The 20536-nt window shown below is 53.4% G+C and overlaps 1 protein-coding gene across 1 annotated transcript; it reads left to right on the top strand.

The window, feature by feature from the left end:
- Window positions 1-1184: 1184 nt before the first annotated feature.
- GDF6 (growth differentiation factor 6) lies at window positions 1185-20028 on the top strand. Its single transcript, XM_004474690.4, has 2 exons — window positions 1185-1708; window positions 17062-20028. Exons 1-2 carry the CDS (start codon window positions 1276-1278, stop codon window positions 18021-18023), a joined length of 1395 nt encoding a protein of 464 aa, XP_004474747.1. The 5' UTR covers window positions 1185-1275; the 3' UTR covers window positions 18024-20028.
- Window positions 20029-20536: the final 508 nt, after the last annotated feature.

Raw genomic sequence — 20536 nt, 5'->3', positions numbered from 1 at the left:
GGCCACCCAGTATGTGCAGGAAAACTATTCCATAGCAGTCCAGGGGCACAGAGCGCTGGGAGAGAGAAGCAGCCCGCGGTCTTCCTACGTTCAGGCCGGGGAACAAGCGAGGCAGTGGGCGGAGAAGACAAGCTCAGGGAATCTGGGGACAGATAAAGGAAACTCGTGATGGGCGAGGCTGGGCTGAAGAGAAACAGATTGGGGAAGAGCTGCAAAGGGAGGGGTCCACTGCAAGGGGAGGGGGGAAGGAAAAGAGACGGGAGGGCAGTGTGAGAAGAAAAGCAGACTGGGGAAAGAGGACATTGGAATGCAGAAAGAACACGGGGAAGGAGGAAGTACTGAAGGCGGGAGGGAAAGAAGAGAGGGAAATGGGGATGGAGTGGAGGCGGGGAGCAGGCAGTGAGAGGAAAGAGCGCCCGGGAAGCGGACGAAGGAGAAATGAAGCGGCTAACGCCAGCGTCAGAAGAGGTTGGGGACAACGAGAGGAGAGGCTGGGGCCTGCATGGGAGCGCAGCAGCTTTCAGCAGCGATCCAGACTCTAAAGACTCGTGGCCTTTTCCTGACCTCGAGGGCCGTGAACAGACGCCCTGTCTCTGTTGAGAGCGGTACCCCGCCGAGAGAATGGGGTTCAGAGCTGGGCCCTGCGCCTGGCGCATCGCGAGGCTTCCGGGGCTCCGGACTTGCCCCTGAGGGCAGCAAACGGCCCCGGCCGAGGAAGGAAGGTATCCCCGCCCGGAGCCAGCTCGCAGCCCGCGGCAGCGGCGGTTCCCAGGAAAGTGGAGGCTGCGGGCAGGGACCGAGAGCAGGCGCTGCGCTGCGAAGCTGCCGAGCCTCCGAGAGAGCGAGCGGGACCCTGGAGCTACGGGCGGCCCCTTCCTCGCCGCGGGGCGGCCGCGACCATCTGCCCCAGCCCGGTGCTCGCGGCCCGCGCTGCGCGCACAGCCCGGCAACCCCGCACGCGTCCCGCGGGGGCGCTGCGTCTTCCTGCCACTCCGGCTCACTGCGGCCCCTCTCCACCCCCCCCACCCCCCACCCCCCCACTTCCCAACTCCTGCCCGCACCACCGGCCTCTCCTCCCACCCTCGCTACCCCTCCCCTCCCGGCGAGGGGCGGGAGGGGGCGTGGCAGGGCCGGGGTTTCAGTGTCTGGGACCCGGCTCCTCGCACTCGGAGTCCGCCCGAGGAGCCGGGCCCCGGCCGCTGTCCAGCCGCGCAGTGCCCCTCGCGCCTTGCGCCGCCGCAACCGCCTCTCGAGGAGAACAGCCGCTCGCTCGCCATGGATACTCCCAGGGTCCTGCTCTCGGCCGTCTTCCTCATCAGTTTCCTCTGGGATTTGCCGGGATTCCAGCAGGCTTCCATCTCATCATCCTCGTCGTCTGCCGAGCTAGGCGCCGCCAAGGGTATGCGGGGCCGCAAGGAAGGGAAGATGCCGCGGGCGCCGCGGGCGCCGAGGGACAGTGGGGCAGACGGAGAGCCCCCGGAGGGCGGGGAGCCCCAGACGCGGCCGCAGCACGATCCCCGGCGCCGGAGACCACAGCAGCCCCGGGACCAGGAGCCGCCGGGCAGGAGCCCGCGGGTGGTGCCCCACGATTACATGCTGTCAATCTACAGGACTTACTCCATCGCCGAGAAACTGGGCATCAATGCCAGTTTTTTCCAGTCTTCCAAGTCGGCTAATACGATCACTAGCTTTGTAGACAGGGGACTAGGTAAGTGGCGGAGAAGACGCCTGACTCCTCTCCCCCTGGAGCTCTGCAGTCAGGGCGCTGCTTAGTTCTGGTGGGAGTTTGGATTTGTGAATTTCCTTCCCGCTCTGGTGCACTACGCACTTTCTTCTCTTAAATTGTTTTTCTTAAGCCTGAGTAGATTTCTGTATGCAGCTGCAGATTTTATTCCAGTCTGCAATCCTCTCTTCATTCTTTCCTTCCTTCCTTTTCTCCTCTTTTTTGTAGAACGTGGTGTGGTGACTCGTGCCGTGGCTGGTGTATGGGACATGGGGGTGGGGGCGGGGTGAAAAGGAGACAGGTAGATGACCCGGGCTGGAAAGGGGTCGGGGCATCCCCGGAAGCGACCTGCCGGAAGGACAGATGGAACCCCCGCCTGGTGCTGCGGGTCTGTGCGGGATGCGCGGCCGGTAGCCTGAGCTGCTGGACCGACGCGGCGCACCCTGGGGTATGCGTGAGCTTTGGAAAGCCCGGAATTCCTGTCAGCTTCGCGGAAAACCCGCAGAAGCGAGCCCCGCGGTCCCAGGAGCAAGTCCGCAAGTGGCGCCGGCAGTGCCCTGGTCCAGCCGCCGCGCGAGTTCTCCACTCGGTCCCTGTGGCCGGTGCGGGGTTCGTCAGCCAGGCGGGAGCCCCGCGCCCATGGACTTTTCTGCTCCTGCGTCCTGCTCCGGGGCCACTTCGAGGCCATAACCCAAGAAGTTTCTGCACAGGCAGTGGCAGCAACTGGCCGGGCAGGTCGGGGGCAGACGGGCTAAGTTTGGGGGCTGGTTGGTACTTGATCCACATGGGTGCAGGTGTGCACACCTATTTTTTCTCAGCCAGGCAACGTTCCTCTAGCTGCGCTCCCACCGGTGGCTCTATTCCTCCTTTCCTCTGGGGTGCGGCTGCACGTGTGGGTGTCTGCAGAAACCCCTCGCCCCCTCCTTGCCACTGGCATTGGTCCGCAGCGTGGCCAGGCCTTCGAGAAAACTTAGCGGACCCCCTTGTTCCAGGAATTAGAGAGAGATCCACGGGCTCTGGAAACTCATTTCCTAAAGAGAGGAGACAATAACGTGGGAGGAGAATCAGAAAAGAGAAAGATAGGAAAGGAAGGGCTGAACGAGAGAGAAGAGAAGAGAGGAAGAAAGGAATCAAAGAGAGTTGGGCAGTTACCAGACATCCCAGAACTCTCCAGACTTGGCCCGGTGGCTTTGACCCCTTTCCCGCAAGGGGTCCAGATCAGTGAAAGTCGGGTTGCCTTAGTAAGCCTCCCGAGCTGGGATTCAGTCTGAGGGGCTGCTCTACCCCAGCTACCTTGGGCGCTTGCGCATTCTAGAAGTTTTCAGCGCCGGCTAAGGGCCGGTAGGTCCCGGCCCCATCCGGGCTCAGCCCCCAAGCCTCTCTTCTCGAAGTCTCCTTCCTTGCGGGCGAGGATCCTGCCTACGCCAAGTACGCCTCTGCCGCCCGGGTCAGCGAGATTCATTAGCTGCTGAAAGCTTCGGACGGCAAATTAACGCCGGGTATTTTATGATGATTTTAGAACTACTAAAGTCACCTCTGCAAATACACGTGGTTTCTACATAGGCTGCAAGTGGGTCCCAGCCTCCCAGCCGCCAGCACAGTTCCTCACACATCCTCACCCCTCTTGCTCGGTCACCCCCCGTCCCTCCAATCCTCTGTTCATCGCCCACCTTCTCTTCTACTCTTATCCAAGGAGGGACTAAGCAGGTTCAGAGAAAATTGCTCAACACCCCCCCCCCCCCCCTCCCGAAACACACACACAAGGGTAGAAATCCCGGAGGCCGGGACTGGTCAACGAAGGGGCGCGCGTTTTTTATTCTCGGAAAGGAAGTGAAGAATCTCCGCCCCCCGCCCCCCACCCCCGGCCCAAGCAGGCATCCCTAAATGTGTTCGTTGAGACCTGTGGGTCTGACATAAGACCAAGAGACCCTACGGGGTCGTTCCGAGATGCATAGGAAATCTGCGCGTTCGGTCAAGGGTGAAGGGCTCTGGGGTCTCCAGGTCCCGCGTAAATGCGGGTTCGCTGCACCCTGGCTTGTCCTGCAGCCTCGGGTCAAGGCACCGCGCGCCGGGGAGGGACGGGCTGCGCGCTCAGGCTCGGGGGCGCGGGGTGGGGGTGGGCGGCTCTGTTCGCGAGCCAAGGTCTCTAGGCCAGCCAGACTGAGATGCAGACGTCCAGCTTCAACCCCGCAGTGCCGTCACGGGCTGGGGCTGAGCGCGGTGGCACACAGGGAAGGGACGCAGCGTGACCACCCGGGAGGCTGCTTCAAAGGCGCCGGCTCCACCCCGCCCCCAGGTTCCCAGAAACCCCGAAGAAGGGCAGTTGGCCGCGAGGACGGCGCTGCTGGTCGCACGCCGCGCGGGGGCGAAGGAGTGCGGAGTCGCGGGCGGGAGGGGGCAAACAGTGGAGGGGGTTTGTTGCAGGCTGCAGCCGGAGCTTGATGAAGGGAAAGCCTCACTTTCCCTCTCACTGATTTTGATTTGATGTGTCACCGGCGGTGACCTCGGGCTGGACCTTCCGGGGCTTGGTTAGCATCGGGCCCCTGATTGGAGTGTTTCAACTCAGCGATCTAATTGAGGGTTCATGTCATAACACATCAAACGGTGTCTAGTCTCCCGTGATGGAAGGGACCCGCCAGCCGCTCATCCCGGGCTCTTGGCGAATACTTCCGCTCCTCTCACGTGGGGGCTCTTAACCGCGCCAACCCTCTGAACCTCTCCCCCCACCCCCAGCCACCCGCAGAGTTGCCAAGCAAGGAGCAAGGAGCAACCGCCAGCCTAGAGCGCGGCCAGCGCAGCTAACTTTGCGCCTTGCCTCGGGGATGTTTAAATCGTCATCGAAAGAGGTAGGCTTGGCTCCGAGAAGCCGGAATCCCTCCGGGAGAGGAGCAACGAAAAGGGAAGGCGCCCCCAAAGCCTGCTCGCCCCTGAACGCGGCGATTAGGAGTGGGAGAGCAGAAATAAACTGAACCAAAGTGAATGAAGAGTGCTTTAGGTCTTCCACAACTGCATCACGTCCTGTACCGCCCCCGCCCATGTGGAGGATTTAATATATGTTTTTAATGTCTCTTTCGTTTGATCTCCAAACATCTATGGGTAATAATAAATGCCAAGTTAATAGAGCATTTGCAGTATGCCAAGTACTGTGCTAAAATCTGTTACATCGATTACCTCATTTAATTTTTCACGACAACCTCGAGGGAGGGTGCTTTAATCGCCCCGTTGGTGAATGAAGAAGGCAAAGAGGTTAAGGAAGTTGCTCATGGTCACACAGCTAGTGAGAGGTGAGGCTGGCATCGCTGTCTAGACCCTGCATGCTCAAGTACCGCAGCGCACTGTGTGGACAGGGCAAGGGATGAGGAGGTTTCTAAGGGATGAGGAGGTTTCTAAGGGACCCTGGCAAAAAAAGCAGAAGTCAAAATTTTGGCAGATTTTCTCTGTCTAATATTTCTTCATAGTCTTTTAAGACCCAGTTAATGGTTGGGGGGGGGTTGGAATAGAGCTATATTTAAGGGTCTGAATTTGTGATGTGCCTTGCTTCCTCCTTTTGCTTTTTTTTTTTTTTAGTGGAGGCACAAACCACTGTTAGCTACGATCTTTTAAAATGCCTCCTTTTATTTTTGAATACTTTAAAATGCCTTTGGATCCACGAAGATGAGGAAGTGTGTGTGTGTGTATATGTGTGTGTTGGTGCAGTCACAGGATCAGAATGGACCAGGTTGGATATAGAGAAATTCAGTTAGCACCAGAAATGATTCATTAAAAGGCTACTAATATAGGGACCCAGGACTCCCAGTCCCGGGGCCTGAAAAAGACAGGCAATTAGAACGTCTATGAATCAACATGGCCGAGAGATAAAGGCAGATGAAGGGAGGGAGAGAGCGCGTGAGAGAAAGCTCAGACTTCCAGTTTGTATAGTGAGAAGTGCCACACAGTTCCAACGGGGGAGGGGGGGCATTCTCAAGGATAAGAGAATCAAAACGAACCTAAGAATATTGAGTGAGTTAGGTTTCCAGATGATTTCTGAAAGAATACTTTTCTGAAAATATTTTGTTTTGTTACAATAGCGCTCTCAGAAGGAGGCAGTAAGGAACAGTTAACAAACAAAACGAGATGGCAACATCCTTGAGGAACTTGACACCCTAGAAATGGCTCTCGGGATAGTCTGCAGCTGATTGTTGCCTTCTTGATTTACCGTCTGGGTCATGGTTATCAGGGGGCAGAGCAGGACAATTGTAGGGATAGCCCGGCTGCAGGGAAGGCATTCGGAAAGTGCATAATTCCCTCGCGATTGAAGTTCGTCTGGTACAGTATGTTTACGCAAAACAGCGGGGTTTCTGGGTGGACCTGGGCCCCGGGGTGGGGTAATCAACGCAGCAGCACTTTGCCGGGACCCTGTTGTCGTTGGCAAACGGAAAATGAAATATAAGCAGGGAAGTATTTTAATGGGGACGAAGGGAATTCACAACTGTTAATTATTTGGTGACCTTGTATTCGATTTGTTTGAGTCCCTTATAAAAACACTAATTCAGACCAGACGGCCAAGTGAGGAAGCCGGGCAGAAGGTTCCAATCTAGGCTTTATTTCTCCGGAAAGAGGGAACAGCCTTGGAAAAGGCTTTCTGAGCATTCAAGTGTGTGCGTCTGAGGCGCGCCCGCAGGAGCGCCAGCGCGGGGCTTGACGCTGCGGTCCAGTTTCAGGCTACTACCCTAACCCGATGAAACGGAAGTATACCCGGGGTAGGGGAAGGAAGCCTTCAGCTAGAAGTTGCTCTGCTCTTCTGGCTGAAATGATTAAGACATTTTTGAAAGGCCAGCCCCTTAGCCGTTGGCTTGTTGTTAAGTGGCTTGTTGTTATGATCATCTCGGTCCCTTAGGCCGTAAGGGCCGCCTTACAGGTAAAAGCAAGAAGTTAAGAAACACCTAGCGTCTTCTGCAGCGAGGGCTCGGTTCTCCCGGGGATTCGCGGCAAGCTTCCTCGCTGGGAGGCCAATCTCAGAAGCACGTTGCGCCTTTCCCCGAGGCAGGAGGCTCTCTGGCTTGTGGGAGCTTGCGCCGTGGTGCTGGGGGGCGGGTACTGAAAAACTTGCCCAATCATCTTGTCGTTTCTGCATGTTAAAAAGAAAAATTCATCTAAACCGCAGTCCACCATTGATCTTGCGAATCCCTTCATCCCGAACTGAATCAGGACATGAAAGCTCTCCCTTCCGAGGGGGCGAGGAGTCGTGTCGCATGGACCCGCAGGAAACCGGGGGCTGCATGCATGGAGCCCGGAACGCAATCCTTCCCGTGTCCCCCGCAGCTCGCCGGGTTCTTGCGGCTGACCTGCTCAAAACTGGTGCTGTCTTTCTGCGGCGAAGGGGATGCGGGGAGAGGGGAGGCGAGACCGGATCCAGGAGGTGGGGGAAAGATGATATGATAGAAACCGGGTAGGACGGAGAACTTTTATTTCCTGCCTGGTCGCTGTTTGCATCAAACGCCCCAGGGCAAGTCAACAATAATCCCTGCGGACTTTTAAGTAAAGCGAAGGGCATTAGTTCGATAACCTCTCGGTCACTGAATAACCTGGATCAAACGACTCTCTCTGGATCCCGAGACGGGATCGGAGCCGAGGCTGCCAGGTGAGGGAGGCGGCAATGTGGACCACCGGGCCATTTCGCCTCTTGATATCTATCGCCTCCCTTAAAGCCCTGTTTATTTTTAAGCTCAATGTTGGCTGAATGGTGTCTCCTGTTTACAAGAATTAAATAGGTCCTCGACTGCCTAATGGGTTCCAGGGTCGCCGCTCTCAGCCTTCCGGGACAGTCCATTAGCACTGCTGGGGCTGAGAACTGGGGCGGCGGGCGCGGGAGGGGCGGGCGGGGCGGTGCTGGCAGCATTCGGCGAGAAACGCGCGCTGCGCGGCTAGTGGCCCGGGCGCCCGGGGGCGGGGCTCCGCCGAGGGACTCCGGGAGACGCGAGGGGCGGGCCTCCGGCCCAGGCTGGTGTCAGGTTGGTTTGGAGAGAGGGGTAGGGGAAGGGAGCGAGGGCCGCGAGGAGAGTTGGCTTGGTGAGGTTCTTTGCGAAACTTCCCCCTCCCCCGCAACGTAGGAGCCAAGGAGGATCCGTGCGCCCGCTTTGTGGGGAGCCTTCCAGGCGAGCTGGTCCAGCCCCCAGCCCGCTTCCCAGCTGACCGCCTCTCCGACGCCCCCCCGGGAAGGAAACCGAACAGTGCTGGACTGCGGTCCACAGCCGCCACCACGGATCGTGGTGCAACGACGTGATTTCGAGTCAGACCAAAGCGCATACAGCGGAGCCGGGTTGCAGCGATCTCTGCTTCAGGGGCGGCACCCGGCCCAGCACTTTAGAGACCCCACCGCGGCGGTTTTTCCTGCGCCTCTGGATGAAGAGCCCCTGGGCGCTGAGGACCCAATGTCTTGCCCACGAGGAGACGCCAATTTAACACCCTCCCTCCTTCTGTCTCAGAACCGTAGGGTTTGGAGCAGCAGGGAAGGAAAACCACATAAAACGGGCACCTTTTCTTCTATTTTTGACGTAGAAACTCTCGGGAAAGTCGAGCGGCCGGAGCGTGGTTCCAGCTCCTACCGCGGCTTTACGGCTGCGAATTCCCTTCCCCGACCTCTACCCCGTAGTTTCTAGGGGCCTACTGGGTCGCCGGTGCGGGGAGGGTCTCTTCCAGCAAACCAGCCAGGTTTGCGCTCCAGAAAGCGTGCCCCTAGGCGGAGAGCAGTGACCTGCGGGAAGGCCGGGGCGCCTTACGCACCGCACCCGGGCGCAGGCTGCGTGCGCGCCGCGGGAGGGCGGAGCCGGAGGGGTTGGGAGCGTCCGCAGGTTTCTGAGATTCTGTTTAGGTATCGTTTACAACGATGTCAGATTAAGAATTGGGTCTATGAATCGGGAGTCCAGGGTGAAGTGGCCCTGACCTCAGTTCTCCCTCTCTGGCTCTCCGGTCCCTGGCGTGAGTACACGGTCATGAAGACTGTTACCAACGAGGTTCATAGGAACTACTTGGTGAGTAAATGCTTTTCATCCTAGAAGAAGGGAGTCTTCCTGAAGCATCTTTGGGCTCTTGCTGGGGCTGCCCAGTGCTCGCCAGAAAGGATGAGTCTCGGGTCTGCGTCTCCTCCCGAAATGTGCGCCCTCGGCGTTGGCGTTACTGCCACTGAAGACTGCTGAGACTTCGAGGGCACGCGGAGTTAGAATTCAGTCCGGTGGAATCCGGCGTTCCCCAAAAACGTCATTTGTTTTTACCTCACGCTGAGTCAGATCTCGCTGTGCGAAGACATTTCTCTGTGGGATCTAGGCAGGGCGTCGGACCCGCGTAGTCCCCAAGGCTCCGCAAGACCCAGGTTGGTCTCCGGGCGTAAGGCGCGGATTTGCGAGGCCTGGGAGAAAAGAGTGGAAAAACCTCGTCGAGACTCCCGAGAGGACTCCCCTTGGGCAGTTCTGCTCTTCGGAAGAAGAAAAGCAGCTGAGAAATGCAGGGCTAGCTGTAAGGGAGAAGGCGCTGCTGAAGCCGAGAGACCAGAGGCAAAGCTGGGCGGGTGAGTGTGTGGCGAGCAGAGCACACGCAGGCAGACTGAACGGCCGACGGGACCTTTGGGGGTGACCCACGGTGACCGCTGGGCCTCTTGCTATAAATAAAGCCTTTCTCATCCACTGACCGTGTGCATGGCTCTTTGTGAAGTCCAAGTCATTGTGAAGAAAATGAGGAATATCGCTGCCCACTGAACTCCCTTGTCCCTCACCCCAGAGGGGCTCAATGAATGCCAAGGAGATGGGTGAAGAGGTTGGGACACCGATCACCAGACCACTTCGAGCTTCGGCTCCCCAGACAGGGAGCCCTAATGGCTAGTACTGGCCTTTGCCCCAGCAGAGGAGGGAACGTGCAAGGAGGGCCCTAATCTTTGCTTAGTAAGGGAGTGGAGGTAGTTTGTTCACCTGACACTGGGAGAAGCAGCGGTGGCCGACAGGAGAATGTGGCACCACAGGACTGAGAAGGATCAAGGCGATGGGGGCTAGGCCATAGCTGCCAAGGACATTACGCTCTGCTGAGCCTCAGATGATCAGGAACCCAAAGCGCATTTTTCTCTCCTGCCTAGTGCCTTTCCTCACTCCCTCGTGGACATCTAGTAGAAGAACTGGACTACATCTCCTCAAAGAAGGCCTAGACAAGGACAGACGTACCCCCCATCTAAATATAGGTAGTAATAGTTAATAATGGCTGCATTCATTGAGAGATTATTCCGTGCATGGACAGTGCTCCCTGTATTAACTCTGACCTATATACGATGACTGCAAGGGAGGGATGGATATCCCCTGTTTTCGTTTCCTGGCTACTAAAAAAGTACTATGCAATGGATTGGCTTAAACAACACGAATTTTTTGACTCGTGGTTTTGACACTAGGAGAAGTCCAAACTCATGGTGTCATCAAGGTGATGTTTTCTTCCAGAAAATCTGGCATTCTACAGCTGGCTGCTGGCAATTCTTGGTCCTTGGCTTTTCTGTCACGTGGTAAAGCACACAGTGGCCTCTCCTGGCCTCTCTGGATTCCATTGACTTCGAGCTTCTTCCTGTGGCTTTCTCTCTGTGTCTGAATTGCATTCTGCTTATAAAGGACTGCAGTAATAGAGTTCAGGTCCATCCTGATTCATTTGGGCCACAATTTACCAGTAGTAACCTCATCAAAAGGTCCTATTTACAATGGATTCACACTCACAGGAGTGGATTGAGATTAAGGACATCTTTCTGGGGAACATAGCTCCAACCCACATCCCTGTGTAACAGATGAGGCATATGAACATTCCCGAGATTATGTGACTTGCCCAAGATCCCCTAGCCATTATGTCACAGATCAGGATTCAAATTTAAGTATTTTGGACTCTAAACCATCAGGGTCAATAGGATCTAAAATTTGCATAAAGTCTTCAGTGATCTTTCCCACATCTTATCTCATTTGTCTTGCTCAGTGACTCTGTGACTGGTGTTATTATCCCCATTTTGCAGGTGGAGAAAATTAAGTTTCCTTGTAAGTTCTCTTTCAAAAATTCTATGCTGACATCCCCTAAATTCTGCTAACTAGGAAATGAGTGGCTTTTGGAGACCAGATATTGATGTGCTTCAGTCACAGGCAGCAGGGGAGAGATGGAATCTTAGGTTCCAGATGGAACCATCAGGCACAGAAGTCAAACTCTGTGATGTCCAAGGTATTGGCACAGATGCTGGAGCCAGACTGCCACCGCTATCTCTTACTATCTTGGGCAAGTTATTCTTAAGTTCTCTGTATATTTATTTCCTAATCCATAGCATGAGGATGATACTGGTACCTTTCCAATGGGTTGTTTTTAGGAGTAAATGAGTTAGTGCAAATTATACAATTTAGATCATGCCCAGCATATAGTAAGCACTATACCAGTGTTTGCTAATGTGCATTGTTCGGTATGGTCAAGTGAGAGTACTGGGACCCAGACACCATGAAGAGGATGCATGGAATGCATTGCTTCCTGAACCCACTCAGTGAGGATGCCCAGCAACCACTCAACACCTTGCACTACAGAGCTCAATAGAGGCCTGACTTAGGTTACACACTCAGGGGGTATGCCCAGGAGATGACCGTGTTCCAGGGGGATGGTAATTATTGGAGCACAGAATACCCTGAGGCCTTCACACCGCAAGGGAGAGGGGCTGGTGGCACAATTTTACTCAGTAGACCTGGCTCTGTTTTCCAACCTGATGCACTTTGACAACTCAGGGTAGTGCTGAAGCTGTGAGGTCTAGAGAAGTGGCTCTAAACCCAGTCACGAATTCTGGGCTCAGAAGACATTGCCCTTGTGTTGACTGAGTTGGTGATGAATGATAGTGTCCTGTTCCCTTCGTCCCTGTCCTCCAACAAGAGCCCTGGTGGTGGTGGGGGGGCTGGGGGGATGTGGCAGCAGGACTGGGGGCCAGCGTTTGGAATTAGGACTTTCAGAACTTGTCCATTACTAGTTGCAAGATGTTGGGCCAATTAGGACACCCCCCAGGGCTTAGTTTCCTCATCTGTAAAAGAGGTTAGCAGTCAGGCCGACCTCGGCCACTTGCTCTGAGGATTCAGTGAAAGAGAGCCTCAGAATGCTAAGCACGTACCTGGCACAAAGGTGGTGCCACATGAGCGCTACCTACTGTTGTAGATGTGGGGAATGGCTCAGCTGCAAAGATAGGTGATTATCCCTGCCTGGCCCCTGCCCTGGCCGGCCTCCGCCTGACTGCCGGGCTGGGAGGGAGGGGGGTGTTGGGGGGGGTGGGGGAAAGCCCTCGGTCTTCCTGGCTTTCTGAGCCGGGTGCAGTCGCTGTGTCTGAGCATCCCTGAGCCTGTGGGGGCGGGACACAGGGTTGGGCCGCTGCAGGAGGCCGGCGGAACGCCAGACCAGTAGCGTCCACGGTCACCGCAAACTTAGAAGATGGGAGCATCTGGGAGCCCAGAGTGTGCGGTGGGAAAAGGCCTCCAGGTCCGGAAGGCTGGAGAACTGGAGAATGCGTGTTCACTCGGGGATGGCTGGAGACAGAAAATCTCATCTAAGACCCTTAAGAGGGTCTGATCTCAGTAATGTCTTGTAAAAATGTGGTCCCGCCCCAAACCAAACGAAGTTACAGGTTTTCAGAAACCCTGTACGAGATGGCCCCAGGAATAGGCCCCCCTGGGGGCCTCGAGGTGCTTTCGGTGCTCTGTGCTCTCCCAGGCCGCCTTCCTGGGGTTGCCGGCTCCAGGGCTTCAGGTCTGTGGCGCCTTGGGAAAGGCATGCTGCTTTCCTTTCCGCTTTAGCATTCTCTGGTGTTGGCTTTCCTATCAATAGCTTCCTCCAATCACATACTGTGATCGTGGACAGATGACCTTTTTTAAGTCAGTTCCCTAGGCTTTAAAATGGGTGTAATAGCACCCCCTCTGCAAATGGTTCTTTACTCAGTCCCTTACTTGTTTTCCTTTTTTATTTTTCATACATTCCCACTAGAAGTGCATGTGTCAATGGGGCGTCCTCAGACTTTTTCCACCTTGCTCTTAACTTAAAAGAAGCTGAATTATTTATGAAGAATTTTCTTCAGATAGGCTGGTGCTTTTCTTGCCTTGGCACTCCCATTCTCTATTCTCTACCCACCCCCCAGGCAAAGTGGATGTGATGATTAGGCTAATGTGTCAACTTGGCCAGGTAATTGTGCCCAGTTGTTTGGTCAAGCAAGCTCTGGGCTAACTGTAATACAAGGACATTCATGGACTTTAGTCACTGGTGACTTTACTGCATAGGTAGCTGATTACATCTACGTCAACCAGGGAGATTGCCACCAGCAATGAGTGACACTTTATCCAATCAGTTGAATGCCTTAAAAGGGGAAGTGATTTCAGCATTCAGAGAGAATTTCCCAGGTTGTCTTTGGACAGCCACCGTCTCCCGGAAATTCATTAAGGACTTTCATTGGACTTTCATCAGAGCCCTGGTTTGCAGCCTGCCTGCAGAACCTGGACTTGTGCATCCCCACAGTCACATGAGAGACTTATAAAATCTCTTACTATTGACAGATACCTCTTGTTGATTCTGTGTCCCTAGAGAACCCTGACTAATACAGTGGATAAGCACAAATCCAGAAATTAGAACTCGTAAGACTTATATATCTAATACTCAACAGATACTGAATTAACTGGGATGTGAGCTAAACTATAGCAAACCAGGTTGCATTTTTATTTTGCATTTAAAAGCAAAATAAAAAGCTCCAATCCTCTATTACTAATCAATACAATTCAATGGCCTAAGACACAGGATTCACTTCCAGGAGTGTCATGAAGTGCCACAAAGAGAATTTGAAAGATAAGTGTATGTTTCTAGTCAAGGGGATGGAAGAGGGGCTTGTTTGATGACCATGGCCCTCGCTTTAAAGGCTTTAAAGGGTTAAACAGAGAGGAGGTTTGTGCAGGGGAGTGTTCAGGGCAGGTTTCCTGCCCACAGGTGGCCCACCGCAGCAGGACAAGCCTTGGATGCCAGGCCAGCAGGCAGAGCATCTGCAGGGTCACAGTGGGTGGTGGCGTGTGCCCTCCGCAGGCCGAATGCTTCCCCTGGGCTATTTCTGTGATGCCTGGCTCCAGAGCAGGCCCAGACAGGTGGGGAATGTGGTCTGTGGGGGAGCAGCACAGAGCAGCCACCTTCTTGCACGATCTGTTTAGGGCTTAGAGATTCTAGAAACCCAAAAAGAGAACATGTGGTTGAAAGGGTAAAATAATGGAGTAGCTGTGAGGGGTAGAAAAGGGCTGGGAAATGGAGTGACCTGGTTCTGGTGAGTACTGCCTTAGACCCTGCTCTGGGCCCTATGCTCTGAAGGGCCCTGCTTTCTCCTTCCTTCAGAAAGTGGGGAATCCAAGACCCACCTAGCCAGAGTCTGCACCCATCCTTCTTCTAGATCAGTGGGTCCCAAAGAGGAATGCCCATTTGGGGACTTATTAGAAATGCAATTATGGGCTCCACTCCAGAGAATTTGCATCCCTAGCAAGTTGTTCTGTGATGCTGCTGCTGCAGATTTAGGGACCACTGAAGGTTTAGAGGATTTGAGAGCCACTCTTCTAGACCATGTCCCATATTTCTTGCCCAAATAGCTCTGAGCCCGTGTCCAGGGTTTAGGTAGCTTCTTCATTACTCTGTTCACTCCATCCTCCCAAGAGTGAACCATACCGCTGTTCTGTGCTCCTGTAGATCTGGGAAGTTTGGACCTGTGGGCAATGGCATATACATACCTGCAGGCAACGCCCCTTGAAGTGTGGATGGAGCTGGTGTGGGAAGAGAAGGAAGTAACATGCGGGCTGGAGCCCCCACTTGAACTCTTGCCCTGAGCCCTGGAAATGGTAAGGGTGGGCTGGTCTTGGTGGAAAGATCAGCAGAGATCCCCAGGCTGCAGAATCAGGAGAGAACCCCCTTCACAAATCTTCCCTCTGTCTGATCACACTTGAGGACTAGACAAATATCTGAACTGTGCAGACTAAGCAATTTATTAGCCCAAACTTACAAAAAAGAGTGAAAACTAAAGTAGGGTGACCTCTCCATGTTGCATGAGAGAGAGAGAAAGAAATCATTGTCCTTGACACCTGCCTAATGCTCTCCAGCCTGGTACAGGCTATCTCCAGGGTTAAGCAAGCAGAGATGGTTTCTTAAGGAAGTCCAACTTTTATTCCTAGCAAACCCTGCAAATACAATTTGATATTGGATTCCGCCTCTCTTATGTCTCAGCCAGTCCTCGTTGCTGTTAGACAATAGCACCTGGACTACAGTGAAGAGGCATTAGGGCATAGGAATTAAGAGTTCCAACTCTGAAATGAAACAGACCTAGGTATTAATCTCAGCCTTAGCACTTTCTAGCTGTCTGACATTGCATAGTTGACTTCATCTCTCTACACCTTGGCTGTTTTGTTCTGTTTTAACTGTAAAATGGGAACAATATGAGCACCTACTTTATAGAACCGAGAATGTGTTTAAGGATTAAGAATATGTTAGCTATGATAACATTTCTCTAGTGCAGCAAGTGCTTTAGGTTGTCCCTCTCATTACATGTTTGAGGAGACAGAAATAGGCAAGGCAGGAAAGCAAAGCCTAAGGGGATAGAACCTGAGCTCTGGGCAGTGGCTGGGCATTGTCAGACGGAGGGCTTCTTTAAAGGAGGAAAAGAAAGTATGCTGAATTCCCACTGATTTTAATGTGACCCAGGTCGGTTTGAAGGTCTTGGCTTCTATAAATCAACTGCCTCTAGCAGCCTTTCCCTTTTCACCTCTCTAACCCTTCCCACAGCTTCATCTCAGGTTGGGGCTTGAGTGTCAGAGGGAGGCAGCCGGTCCTGCGGTCAGCCTAGAGTGGGGACTGGGTATGGCCAAGGCTCCACATCCAGTGCTTTGGGCTGCATCTGGACAGGCAGTGAGGGTTGGACTCGGGACCCAGTGAAACGTTTACTTTTGAAATCGACCCAAACTTTACTAGCTTCTGGGGAAAGCTGGGGGCTTTGGGGATTTTTTTATTTGCTGGGTTGTAAATATTTTATGGGAAGTCAGCCCGGGAAAATCTGGTTAGCTTTCCGCCTTGCACATTGAAGTGGGGTTGGCTTCATACACAAATGTGTCAAAAAGAGAAGTCCAATTTTGCCTCGGTCCAGAATAATTCACCTTGGGTTTTAAAAACCTGCCACCTCCCATATGCCCCCAATTTACTTTTCCCACTTGTAACCAAAATTTTTATCAATCGCAAAGCAAGAGGGTTTCAGATTGGGACTGTGGGAGGCATGTCACTGTGTGTGTGTGGGTGCGCGCATGCATGGATCTTTGAGGTCTCTTCCTGCAGGTGTATCTATTTCTTATTGACTGGAGGATCTTCTCAATGTGTGTTTGTTCATTTGCCACCTGCTTCTTCTGATATCCTCACTGCTTTTGCTTGCTGTGAAATATACATAAACACAAACAGCAAAAACAAACAAACAAAAACCCAAAACACGCACACACAAACCAAGAAAACATGGGGCAGCCCTTCATCCTATCTGCCCTGTGCTCAGACACTGATTCATTCCGTCTGGGGCTAAACCCTGGCATTGGTATTTTTCAAATCCCCCAGATAATTCTAATGTGCAGCCAAGAGTAGGAATCGCTCTGCCCTAGAAGTTTCTGACTTATTCCCCAGCGTGTGCTCGGCGTCAGTCATGGCTCTAAGTCAGGCGCTGCACTCGGCGCTGTGGTGGACATCATCTCTGTCCTAATGGGGCTGGTGGGGGCGGGGTGTTGCTGGGAAAGGCAGACGCTAAGGAGACAGATATAAACGATGTAACTTAGATAATGCTAAGTGCTGGGAAGATAATAAACCAGGGTCCTGTGATAGTGACCGACCAACGGTACTTTAGATCAGGGTGGTCGGGGATGGCCACTGGGAGGAGGTGACATTTGCGCCCAGACGTGAATGATGAGAACCAGCCAGCTGAGAGCAGGTCTGGGGGCAGCGCAGCCCAGGCTTACGACCACGAAGGGCACATTAGTGGTAACGCAGCCTCCAGGGGGAAACCCTGGTGGCCGCCGCTGCAGCCACCGCTCAGGCACCCACCGACTTCCGCCCCGGGAATCCGGTGCTGACCGGAGAAGGAGGTGGCATGCCCCGGTGCGCCCCTCCCTGCGCTGTGCACCCGCCAGGTGGGGAGGCTGGGGTGGGAAGGCCGGGGCGGCCGAGCTGGCCTTCCCGGCCGGCCTGCCCCGCTCCCGCTCCCCGCCCTCTTCCTTCCGGGGGCGGCCGCAGAGAACCCGGCCCATCTCCCCCTTAAGTGAAACTGACTGTAATTATTTTTTATCTCGCAGACGATCTCTCGCACACTCCTCTCCGGAGACAGAAGTATTTGTTTGATGTGTCCACGCTCTCAGACAAAGAAGAGCTGGTGGGCGCGGAGCTGCGGCTCTTTCGCCAGGCGCCCGTAACGCCTCGGGGGCCGCCGGCCGGGCCGCTCCACGTGCAGCTCTTCCCCTGTCTGTCGCCCTTGCTGCTGGACGCACGGACCCTGGACCCGCAGGGGACGCCCCTGGCCGGCTGGGAAGTCTTCGACGTGTGGCAGGGCCTGCGCCACCAGCCCGAGAAGCAGTTGTGCTTGGAGCTGCGGGCCGCGGGGGGCGAGCCGGGCGCCTGGGAACCCGAGGAGCGCGGGCCGGGGTCCCCGCACACGCAGCCCCCGGACCTGCGGAGTCTGGGCTTCGGCCGCAGGGTGCGGTCCCCCCAGGAGCGCGCCCTGCTCGTGGTGTTCACCCGATCCCAGCGCAAAAACCTTTTCGTCGAGATGCGCGAGCAGCTGGACTCGGCCGAGGCTGCGGGCCCCGGCGCTGGCGCGGAGGGGTCGTGGCCGCCGCCTTCGGGCGCCCCGGACGCCGGGCCTTGGCTGCCCTCCCCTGGCCGGCGGCGGCGGCGCACGGCCTTCGCCAGCCGTCACGGCAAGCGGCATGGCAAGAAGTCGAGGCTGCGCTGCAGCAAGAAACCCCTGCACGTGAACTTCAAGGAGCTGGGCTGGGACGACTGGATTATCGCGCCCCTGGAGTACGAGGCATACCACTGCGAGGGCGTGTGCGATTTCCCGCTGCGCTCGCACCTGGAACCCACCAACCACGCCATCATCCAGACACTGATGAACTCCATGGACCCCGGCTCCACCCCGCCCAGCTGCTGCGTGCCCACCAAATTGACTCCCATCAGCATCCTGTACATCGACGCGGGCAATAACGTGGTCTACAAGCAGTACGAGGACATGGTGGTGGAGTCGTGCGGCTGCAGGTAGCGGCGCCTTTCCCGCCGCCTTGACCGGGGAGCGCAGGGGAGGCCTAAGAGAGGCGGAGGAGGAGCTGGTCTTGGAGGCTGAGGGTGGAGGGACAGCTGGACCGGAGGGAAGGGAGCGCCGCCCTCCCAGAACTTTCCACCTGTCAGCCCAGAGGGAGATATGGATTTTACACCTTGCCTGGCCACCCTGGAAAAACAAGCCAAGGAGGATTTCTTTCCTGTTTTGTTTTTGTTTTGTTTCTTTTTCTCTCTTCCCCTTTATTATTGTGGCTCTGGATTTCCTTGTGTGTCTCATCGATTTTGATAGGAGGTGGGGGAAGGGAAGACATATACTTGTTTGTAAACTGCTCCATGGATTGAAAAATATTAATTTAAATAGGAAGAAAAATCATGTTTGATCACATCTTGGCTTCGTTGGGGTTTTCTGCCTGCAAAGAGAAGATGTGGTCCTTTTGACTCTGGCATAGCCCATGTTTAGTGACCTCCCAAGCTGAACGTATTAGAATAGGGAACTTGGCAGAAGGAATAGGAGAGCCAGGACAGGCCCTGCCTTTGGAAGAGATTTGGGAGACTTGGACCCCTGCGCCTTTTTGGTCCACTTGTGTACCACTGCACCTTCGCTAGCTCTGCTCCCGCTACTCCCCATCAGGGAACTGGCCACCTCCAGGTCAAGGCGGGGGCGCGGGTCCCTGCCTTAACTATTGCTTTCTCTCACGCGGTAAAGGGGAGTTGGTATGAATGGAATGACAAGAATTAGTCCAAATGGAACCCCCTGGAGGATAATGAGAAACCACAAGGTCTGCATCTTCTGGGACTGGGGCTGAGGCTAATGTGCCTAGGCTGGAGATAGCCGGTCAAAAAGCCCTTTATGATATCTGTTTTGAATAGATTAAAAAAAAAAAAAAAAACAGAACTTGCCAAAGATTCAGAAGTCCCCTTTTAAGGGGAAGATGCTTTCTCCATTTAAAAATAAATCAAGGGATGGGGAGCTATATATAACTTAGGTAAGCGATGCAGAGGAGGTGAAAAGGACCAAAGAAATCAAAGGGCAAGGTCAAGAGGGGAGATGCTGGGCCCCCCAGGAAGACAGGGATAAAGGGATGGGACGGGACCGGGTAGGGGAAGGATGAAAGGCCATGCAGTGCTGGTGTCTGAGGTTTCTTTTAAAATCTTTTTTCCCTCCCCTCTCTGACATTCCTGAAAGATTACCAGCCAGAATAGCCCAGGGCTCCCCCAAAAGAATCGTTTAAGATTGTAATTACCAGTTAGGCAATGTTTCTAAAACTTAGTAATGAAAAACTGTGAAAAGAGCAAAGTGTTACATTTATCTGGGGGTGGGAGATGGGGAATGGGGAGTAAAGGAGGAGGCAGGGGTGGAAGTCACCTTCCAGAAGGAACCTGGAGAGAGCACTGCACAACTTCAGTACCCATTCGCAGAAACTATAAAACATAAAGTTTCCTCCAACCTGCACCAGTGTTATTTTCAAACACTGGTCATATATAGGTCCTTTGAAGAGTTAGCTTCCTTCTCATCTTTGACCATGAAATGGTTTAAGCAAGAGAACCTGTACCAACCATTAAAAAGAAAGTTTTGTTTTTTTTATGTGGTTTTGCTTTCTCCCATTTTAAACCTGTTGCTTGCTTGGTTCGGAGAACTACAAACTGTCAAGGAAAGGGTGGGAATGATAATAAATGCTAATATAAAATGCTGAGTGAAAAAAAAAAAACTTGGCCAGGAGAAATAATTTAAAATGCACATTTGCTTTGGATGCACTGTTGTTCTGTTAAGGCTGTATATATTTGTTTATTTAAGGTGACTGAAAGTGCAAAGAGGAACTGGACAGCATGCAATTCATCTTAATGTACAAAACGTTATATGCACTCAAATGTTATAATTTCTAATATTTTTAAAGTTTATATTCGAGTTGTACAAAGTTAAACATTAATCAGATATTTCATTCTTTCATAATGTTATCATTTCCTTAAATATTATTACAAACTTTAAATTCCGTCTAATGGAGAGTTTTTTTTAACTGTCCACCTCACTATAATACAAGTATTTACAATACTAAAGTTATCAGAGGTAAATGAATACTTAGAACATGTTTTACAGTACACCTTTCCTAGATGAAACTCTCTAACACTGTATTATTAAACTCACCCCCCCCTAAAAAAAAAACCAGCCTGGTTTATATGGATCTATTTAGAAAAATCTTTTTCTCAAATTATTATCAGTGGTATTTTGTTCCTGCTTGGGGCCAAATGTCTAAAAAGGCACTGATTATTTTAGAACCTATCATTTCCAACACTGCACTTGTTCTCATAACTCTTCTTTCATGAAATTTTTATTCATCACATTGAAGCCAAATCCTTGTCAGCCGGTAGAACAGCATATGTAAGCCTGTACCTCATCCAGCATCTCATGAGCCAATAGGAATTGGATTAGTTCTTGGTTTCTTTAATGATGAAAGAAGAGAGTAGTAAGTTACTAAGTCAAGATGTCAGTAATTACTG

Source organism: Dasypus novemcinctus, chromosome 14 (assembly GCF_030445035.2).
Source record: "Dasypus novemcinctus isolate mDasNov1 chromosome 14, mDasNov1.1.hap2, whole genome shotgun sequence".
Taxonomy (NCBI): domain Eukaryota; kingdom Metazoa; phylum Chordata; class Mammalia; order Cingulata; family Dasypodidae; genus Dasypus; species Dasypus novemcinctus.
The sequence above is the reverse complement of the archived record's forward strand: the minus strand, read 5'-3'. Positions and strand labels throughout refer to the sequence as shown.